This window comes from Arvicola amphibius, chromosome 1 (assembly GCF_903992535.2).
Source record: "Arvicola amphibius chromosome 1, mArvAmp1.2, whole genome shotgun sequence".
Lineage (NCBI taxonomy): Eukaryota > Metazoa > Chordata > Mammalia > Rodentia > Cricetidae > Arvicola > Arvicola amphibius.
The window spans coordinates 107,641,621-107,651,223 of NC_052047.1; the positions used below are offsets into that span (position 1 = coordinate 107,641,621).

At 41.5% G+C, this 9,603-nt stretch overlaps 1 protein-coding gene across 1 annotated transcript; it reads right to left on the reverse strand.

The window, feature by feature from the left end:
• Positions 1-1,873: 1,873 nt before the first annotated feature.
• LOC119822314 (interferon-induced very large GTPase 1-like) lies at positions 1,874-9,169 on the reverse strand. Its single transcript, XM_038341444.1, has one exon. It carries the CDS (start codon positions 9,167-9,169, stop codon positions 1,874-1,876), a length of 7,296 nt encoding a protein of 2,431 aa, XP_038197372.1.
• Between the last annotated feature and the right edge of the window lie 434 nt (positions 9,170-9,603).

Here is a 9,603-nt window from a genome sequence, read left to right on the forward strand (position 1 = left end):
AGCTGTATTTAGTCTGACTTCTGTCTCTGCAACAAATATGAAAAGTCCAACAGACAAAAGATAATGCATGTGCTACAGCGCTGAGGGCAAGGTATTCTGATTATTGGGAAATTGGGCTAACATACAGCTGTAAAGGGATTCTGACTGTTGGGAAATCAGACTGTACCGATAGCTGGGTTCCCATGGGGGATTGTCTTCCTGTAGGATGTTGCAATCCTGTTCCTCTCTGAGAGAGCTGTTATAGATCAGCCCTGCTCCACTACGCTAAGAGAGTTTCCCAGCAGACATGTCCATTGCTTCTCTGTTCTCATTAAAGTTGTTGCTTCTCTGCTCTGTTCCACTAAGGGAGTTTCCCAACAGAGATGACAAAAGAAGGTCTTCACCCTAAACTCATTCAAGAGATTTATTGGAAGGGAGTAAGTAATCTAAGAGAGTGCTGCCTCTGCCAGTGTGGAAAAGGCTGCCCCAGCTGAACAGGCACAGGGTTTCCGTAAGGCTTCTTGGGGGCAGAGATTTTCCATGGTGAAGATTTTCAGTGTGGAAATTTCCATTTCAATCCTTGAGTTTGAACAAACTCAGTGATTGGCTGGATTTCATGCTCAGGGAATGGTTAGTTTCAAGCTCAGGGATTGGTGGGTTTTCTTGTTCAGGGATCAGTGGGGTTGGTGCTCAGTTGATCAAGGGCAGTATGTGTTTCTTTGGCTCTGGTCAAGGTTTCTTTCACTGGCCGCTTTTAAGATTTTGGCTCTAGTTTTGGGTCAGAGAGTGTTTCTTTCACTGGCTCTTGTCTGATCTCATCTTTGTCTCTACATATGTCTGGACTCCAAAACAGAAGGAAACAATTCACAGATTGGTTTGAACTTCAGAAAGCTTGTTGACAACTATTAATTTTGTTTCTGCTTTCAATTTGCAAAATTGGGGCAGTTGCAATATAGACTCTCTGGAGCTTAACAAGATGGACTTGCTTCCTGTGAGGTCTATTATTTGCTATGTGGTCTTGGGCTCCTTGGGCTTCAAAGTACTTGGGGTCCTATTCTGGTGCTGAGTCAGAGTCTCTCAGGCATTTTGCAAGGGTATCCAAATGTTATGATGATTGTGATATTATAAACTCAATTCAATTATAATAAAATGTTTTATTAATTAGCTGATAGCAGGACAGCACTCTGTTAGCCAAACTTGAGATTGTCATGAAAAGTGTGGTGAGAAAAGGATTTGTGTGGTGAAAACCATTAGAAGACCTTCATTATCTGCCAAAACTGATCTATTTAGTAAGTGGTCAAGGTGACCCCAAATAATCCTTGGCTATATGCATAAGCATGTTACAGAAGACCCCAAACAGTTATATGACAAACAGATGGACATGCCTCTACATTAGTGTGTGTGTGCATGTGTGTGAATGCATTCTTCTCTCTCTCTCTCTCTCTCTCTCTCTCTCTCTCTCTCTCTCTCTCTCTCTCTCTCTCTCTCTCTCTGTGTGTGTGTGTGTGTGTGTGTGACTGAGCCTGGGATTACTGAGAATTTATAATCCAGGAGGAGCTGGAGTTAGAGAGAAATGGCTAGTGAGTTTCAAGATGGACGCCCAGCATAAAATTGGAGATTTTTAAGGCCAGCACACAGCTTCTCTTCTGTATGGTTCCCTGAGTCTCGAGAAGGATTTGATGAAGACATCCTGTTTAGGACTGATATTCTCATGTTCAATACATTATATTCAAAGCAGCAGAAATTAAGACATAAGCATTCTCTTTAGCAGAAGATCTTCAGGTCTGGAAATAGAAACTGATTTATTTTTATGTATTTTATTTATAAACTGTAATCTTGGTGGTGACACCTGAATTTCAGGTCCTTTGGAAAAAATGAAATTTGTGTGGCAGTGTTATTGTTTATGTTGGCAATTATTATATTTCAAGTCATCAAGTACTTCTTCCTTTGTGATTTTGGTCCATGAATCTGGAATAGTACCTAATTCTGTAAATTTTTTCCCATACTCCTTTTCGAGCTTTGATCTGAAGCGACAGACGAACCATTTCCAATATGGCTGGGTAGTTGAGTCTGGGGTGATGCTCCATGTGGCAAAATTACCTCCTGCTGCTCGATATTTCTTATATGGGAACTTCCGGAGGTCATGTAAAATAAATGAACGATCACTTGCTACACAAGTAGTACAGCAGTCAGTGACAAAGTAGTCTGTTTTATGATAATACCATCCATTGACAGCCTGAGGACGGTGGAATGGCACACTGTGGTCTCCATCATGTTGGGGAACGGTGTTGGTACAAATTGCTTTACAAAAAGGACACTGTTTCCAGCAGCCACAGAGATGCGCAGAGAGAATTTTCTCAATGTCAGGAATCATTTCATCTATGGGCTTACTTGAGCAGTCCTCTTTGACTTTCTTCAGTGAAGGATTCAAAGCTGCAATCATGACTTCTTTGAGAAACTCAATGTCCTTTATCTCCTGGTGCTCAATGCTTCTCAGGTCTCTTCTTGGAAAGATCAGGTTGCTTCCTAGGTGATCACAGAACAAATCCAACCAGCCAGATGCAGTGCTGCCTTTATCTTTAGTTACTGCTGTGGACTCATGAATGGCAGAGAGAATGACATTCTTGATGTCACCTAAAATTATTTTTATAAAAGTCTTTATTTTTTTACCTTCTTTTTCTGAACAGTATCTTCTAATGTGGTCTCTAATGTAATCCCTGAAAAAGGATTCTGGATGATGAATGTACTTCCAATACTTATCAAAGTTTTCTTCTTCTGCCAGAGTAATGAGAACATGTTTCTCCAGGTTAGCCCTGTTTCCATTGAATTCAGTGCAGGCAGCTCTCATGTCTCCAGCTACTTTAAGGCCCATTTTCTCCCATATAGTGGCAGAGATAGCAGGAGTGAGCTTGAGCCACAGGAAGTCCACAAAAGATGTGATGGATGTGGCGCCTTGGCAGGAAATCTTAAAACTCATGAAGAAATCATCTTTTTTTCTCTCCAGATAGTTCACAGGATCATATTCTTTCTTGAATGCCTTGTTCATTTCCTTGAAATTCTTAGATGCTTTTTCAAATAAGCAGGAGGATAAGTCAATGCTGTAGTCTCTGGTAAATGTGTATTCTTCCTCAGGGGGAACAGATTTCAGTTCATTTTCTATTATCCTCAGGATTTCATGAAAATCATTCTGACTATAATCACGCCTTTGCTTCCAAATGTTTTCAATTATTTCATCAAATCTTAAAGAAATGTTACTAGTAGTCTTCTTAATGGATTCTTTATGACAGGTTTCTAAACACTTTGGCATTACCCTAAACCTTTTTTTCACTTGGACATGTTTAGCATAATTAATTTCAAACATTTCTCCAGAGTTCTTTTTAAGTCTTTCTACAATGTTTTTCTCCTTTTTGAAATGCTCCAGAAGGATATTTTCAGCATCCCAATCAATGTCAGGTTCTTTGACAGGAGGTGCATTCAAAGACACTTTGTAGATCCAATTTGTCCAAAGTTGATTGAATTTCTCACGCAACTCTTCATCACTGAATTCTTTACCTTTCACATCTAAAGCCAACTCTCGGCTCCTCTCTAACAGTTCACATTCATATTGTGACTTTTGGTTATCTAGTCTTTCTTGGCTTTGTTTAAGACTGATGAGCTCATTGCCTTTCCTTCTGGTGTCTGAAATAAGTGCATCTTTAAGCATTAGTAACTTATGTTCAAAGCTTGATTTCCACTGTACCAATGTTTCTCTATCTGTGTCTTCTTCAAAATATTTGTCAAAATCTTCCTTGATAGTTTCATATTTTGTACTGACTGGACACTCCAGTGTGCTGGGTGTGAGTATCAGGATTTTCCCATTTTCTATCTGATTGGTCAACTGATTCTGTAAATCCAGCACATGACTCCTCAGCTCCCAGGTCCAGTGGTTATACATCGTTTCCAGTTTACTCATGGCTATGACCTCTTGGGTATTCCGGAAACTGAAAATGAAGTTCTCACTGACCAGGGCTCTCCACAAATCCTGAACTCGGAATTTTACATCTGAGATCTTCATGATCCTTCCCTTGGATTCCTGCTGGGCAGTCCTAAGAATCCCAGTTTTCAACTCCTGGACATTGTGGCTATAGTGAGGATTGGGAGGGGCCATTGGGGGATTGCCATCCCAGAGGTGAGCAAAGTAGTAGACATGACTATTAACATCAAATTTAATTACATCGCTGAAGCAGGTTATGTTTGAGCACTCTTCCTGTTCAGCAGCTAATGCTGTCATCTCATCCAATCTCTGTTCCATTCTCCTTCGTCCTTCCATAGTTTGGTCTTTAGCTGTAACTTCTCCCACATTTTGATGGACAAAGATGCAACTTGGGGAGATTTTCACTTGTTTCATTCTCAGAAAGGCCTGGGCTACTATTTGTAGGATATCCTGCATCTCTGATGGATTCTCCCCAAAAATATTGATCAAAGTCAAGTTTCCAAGACCAATGACAAAGGTAGCCAACTCATTGTCCCGATGGTGGGATTTGCTGTTGAGTTCTGGAGCCCGAAGTCCTTCTGTGTCTACAACAAGCACAAAATCAAAGCCAAGTTCCTCTGTGAATGTCTCTTCCACCTTCAGGAGCTGCATGTAGGCCCCCTTGGTGCACCTGCCTGCACTGGCTGTGAACTGCAGCCCAAACAGGGCATTCAGTAGGGTGGATTTCCCTGAGCTCTGCAGTCCGAGGATAGAGAGAACAAACAGTCTTTTGTCTCCAACTTTCTCTGAGATCTTGTCAAAAACAGCTGCCACCCACTTTAGAGGCACATATGAAGCATCCCCATCCATCAGCTCAATGGGAACACCAGCTACCATCAAATCTGCAGCAATCTGGGGGAGGCAGAGAAAAAGGCTGTCTCTAGAGGAGGAAGTTTCTTCCAGAGCTTCATAGATCTGACCAACTTCTCGGAGAAGATGCTCAATTCCTAAAGTGCAGTTAAGAATCTCGGTAGAGATGGCTTCTATCTGCTTCTGCCAGAGTGTCAGGGAGCTGCTTCTGTCTGCCGTTTGCTTTTCTGCCTGTACCTGTGACCACAAAGATTGTTGCTTTCCATGCAAATTCTCCAAGTGTCCTGAAGTTAGCTTTTCCAAAACCATATTTATCCAGTGTAAGAAATATAGTTTGGGGTAAATTTCTACATCTTCTTGGAGACTTTGTAGGACAGAGCACATTAAGGGATTGAGAGGAAATGCCTTTTTAAATTGCTGACATCGTATTTTTTGTTTTTCTACCTCAATTTCACTCTTGTGTTGTTCAATGCTCCGATTCCCCCTTTCTCTCAGATGATAGAGTTCCTTGTCCTTCTTACACCAAAGGTGCCAAAGTTGTCCCTGCAGTGGCAACAAGTTTTCTTTTATCTCAGATAACTTTGATAGTTTCAGGAGGTCCATTATAGTCTGTGCCTTTTCTTTGGATTCCTTAATTTCTCTTTGATCTTCATCAATCAGAAATCCTTGTTTTCTAGCTATCTTTGAACAGTCCTCTAAGCTGAGTGGATGGCCAGAGAGTTCTAGTAAAAGTTTGATGGCATTTGTGAGTTCTTCTGTTAATTCTGCTTCATTTCTATTCCTGATGCCAATTCTCATTCTTTTACCAGAATAATTGGCTGTGGCTTTTTCTTTGTCATCAATCAAGCAGATCAGGGATCTTGATGACTGACAGAGGTGTCTGACAAGGTTTTGGTTTTCTTTATTGTCATCAGAAGCTGACATGAGGATCACAATGACAGAAGAGACATCCTGCAGGAAACTGATTTGTTGCCTATGGTCCTTGGCATCTCCATGAAGATTAGTGAAAGTCACACACTTGTCAAATATGTCCTCACCCTGGTCCCCAGGACAGAACCAGGAGATCTCTACCACTCCTTCCATCAGGAGACAGTCTTTGCTGCTTCCTTTGCAGTGTCTGTGAAAAAACACATCATGTTTATGTTTACTGAGGAGAGAGTTCATGATCTGAGATTTGGAAGCAGAGAAGCCACTTCCAACTCTAATGAAGGACACTATGGGGGTAGAAACACAGCACATCTGCTGATTCCTGTGACTGTAACTCTTGTCCTGTGCTGATTTACTTGATTCTTGCCAACTTCTCCTGATTTGTCTGAGAGACCACAGAGAGAATTCCATCTGAGAGGTGTTGGGATTTGGCACCACAAGGGGGAGTGCAAACTGACAAATGGAAAGTTTGGACAAAATGTATTGCCTGGCAAGATCATCTGCACAGTGAAAAATGGCCATCTGGATATCCATTGGGTGAATGTGGGGCCGGAACTCAGTGGTTGAAGAATTAGTAAGTTTATATCTGTCATCAAACAACTCTTCATATGGATCAAAAGCCTCATTTTCTGAGTTGTCAGGACCTACAGAGTCTTGGGTGTCTGCATTTCCATTAATTTTGAAGACCAGATGCCTGAACCCACAATCTAGCACCAGTAGCTTTTGTAGGAAATAGAAGGGAAGTTCCTGTTCAGATCTTGGCTGTGTATTATACACAGAAGTCTTATAGATCAGATGGAAGTCAGCTCTGCTCATCCTTTTTGGGTAGTGGTGTTCTAGACCTAGACGCTGGAGTAAATCTAGCAACAGTCCCTTTTCTATGTTTTCATTTTGGTTGTTTTCATTATCTTGTTGATTATAAGTCTCTTTCTTTTCAAGGTCGAGACTTTGCAGCTGTTTTTCCATTTCATCCACTTTCAAAGCAGAAATGGTGTCTTCATAATTCCCATCAATGAATAATCTCAAATTATTCTCTAGATTTTCCCAATCATGATCTGTTTCACATTTTGTGAGGACTTGTCCAAATTTTGCAGACAATAAATGCTCCATATGCTGTCTTATTAATTCCAAGCGTTGTGTTTTTTCTTCTGGAGAAATCTCTGAGACATTCACTGTGGTGGTCAGAGCTTTGAGCACTAGGAATGCCTGTGCCCTGTCTGTGCAGATAGTTTTGAGCTCCTGATATCTGTGTTGGACAGTTTGTATTTCATCCAGTAGGAAATTTATCTCAGCGCACCCCAGGAGAAGATGGAAAACATTGCTTTCCAGCTGATAGCCTGCAGCAGCTGCAATGCAGAGTAGTAGCAGGTGCATGTCTGGCTGCTCTGCTTCTCTGAGATAGTTCAAGAAGGAGCTAAGAGCTGTGGTGACATCACAGGTAGCCTTTCTTTGAGCTTCTTCCACTGTTTCTAGGGACTCAGATTTGTCATTTGCTTCCACGAGAGCTTTTTGGATTTCTTTCAGACTTTTAAGGAATTCAGACAATTCAGTGATTTTGACTTGCTTTTCCTCTGACTCTGTCTTGTCAATCCACTGAATCATTGACTTCACCTGAGGAAAGTATTTCACTTCGTTGACAGGAGGTTCTAGAACACTATGTAGCTGAGGTTGAATAAACAGAATTTTTTGAATGGATGGGTTTTTGCAAAAGTTGATAGTGTTTATGAGAAAAATCTGCAGATCCAAATCTTCGAGACACCGATTAATCCATATGTCATAATCTTTTGTTTTGTGGGCCAGTGTTTGCATAAAACTTATCAGCTTCTTAAGTTTTTCTTCAGGGTTAGAGACCTCCCAGGATTTCACATCATCCAGGGTTTGCCCTGCTTCCTTTTCAGGGATCAACATATGTTCTCCAGCCTGGATGCGGGCATCAAGGCCAGTCAGAGCAGAGTAGTTTTCTGCCAGGCAGTTAGCCACCAGAAAGGGGTCCTTAAAATAGCTTCTGTGATTTGATAGGATGATGCTCCAAATAGGCACCAGCTGAAGTTCTCGGTCAATGACAGACCAGGTTTTGTTGCTGGTGAGAAGGCCAGTTGTCCACTGAACAATTCCATTTGCTTCTGGTGGTCCACCTATCTGGGCCACAGATAATTGGACTTTGATTTGCAGCTGTTGATTAGTTGCATTTTGGCAGGCTCTTACGGAATGTGAGTCTGATTTTGTTATTTCTGCTATAAATTTGACTCTAAAGCCATTGTAGCCTGCCCTTATGTAACTATCCAAGGCCTCTTCTGTCTGCTGCTTCACACAATCCAGCTGGTCACTTCTGAAACCCTCTGAAAAGGCCTTCCACCAGTAGATTCCCCCAAGATGCAGAGGGCCTTGATTAGCATGAGAACCAAATCTGTTGAAGAAGTTTTCAGTCCTGTTCCTCAGTAAGAGGAATCTGTCTGGTCCATCAGTGTGTTCCAGTTGTTCCTCCATAATCTTCAGTTCCTTGAGAGCAGCAGGGGAGAGCTGGAGCTCATCAATTCGAAAGTGGAAGGAGACCAGCGGCACAAAGCTGAACTTGGCTGAGCAGAAGTAAGACTGTTCTGAATATGACTGGTGTGTGTCCTTACATTCTGAATGTTTGCTTTGATCTCTACCACATTCTTGACTAAATCCCCAGGATCCACCTGTGGCTGATGTCATTGTTCCAAATCCCAGCTTCTCCACATTTTTGGTAAACAGGGTTTCTTCTTGATAAGATGTGAATTCTTTTGCTTCCATTCTTTTTGCTTTCTCAGATCCAAAGAGGACAAATTCCTTGGGGACCCTGAGTAGTTCTTCTCTCCTTGCTGCCAGGTCCTTTTTATGGCAGGTCTTATATATTCCCTGCAGGGCCAGCCCTCCAGAAGCCCATCTAACTAGTTCTCTATCTGGCAGATTTCCCCTGTAGGTCAGTTTCTGCTCCATGTCCCTTGGTTGTGTCTCCATTGTTTCAGTGATATCTTTGATGGGTACTTCAGGCCCTGGCCAGCATTCTTCAGGGATCTCCATTGCTTGTCTCAGCTCTGCTTCTTTCCTCTTTTCTTCATCTCTGTGCTTCCCATTTGACTGCAAGGCCCTCAGTTCCCACAGTGCCTGTTCTGCCTGCTTCTGTCTACTCTCTATCATCTCCCCTGAAGTCTCCTGGAACTCTGCAACACTGTTTGGCTGTGAGAGGTCAAGCAGCTTCTCCAGAGCCTTTTCTTCCCATGTGTGTTGTGTCTGGGACTTCAGCTTCTGGAGGTCTTTTTCTTCTAAGTGTTGTAAGTTCTGGGCACAGGACACACTTATGTCTTCCTGAAGTTTAGGAAGACAGTAGTCAACAGACAACCCCAATTCTGTCAGCATGTCCTGGAGATCTTGCCTTCTAGGCTGAGGCTCATCAGGGATACACTTTGCTGTTGCCATGGCTCTATGAAGAAAAGATACTTAATTAGTCTCTGTCCAAATGTAAGAAATCTTCTCCACATGATCCAATGTGTGAAGTTTCTAAGGAGGCATGTCTCCAAGGTTTTCATGCCTTTATATAATTGCATAACATATATTTCTTTAGCATCTTTGTCATATTTTTGTTTATTGAACATAATTTGTATTTATAGCTGTTGTTATGAACTTCAGTGTAATAGGCTGATGGTTTGGCATTTTCTCCTGAATATTCAACATCGAAACCAGTTTTAAAACATAGATGACAATTCACTTTTTATTTTATAAATAAGAGTGGCTACATATGCCAATTATCTTTTCTGTATTTGTTTCTCTGAAATCTGTGTTGACTTCTTTCATTCATATGCCCCTAAAATACATCTCAAGTTATGAAATATTCATTTAGTTTTCTATCCTTA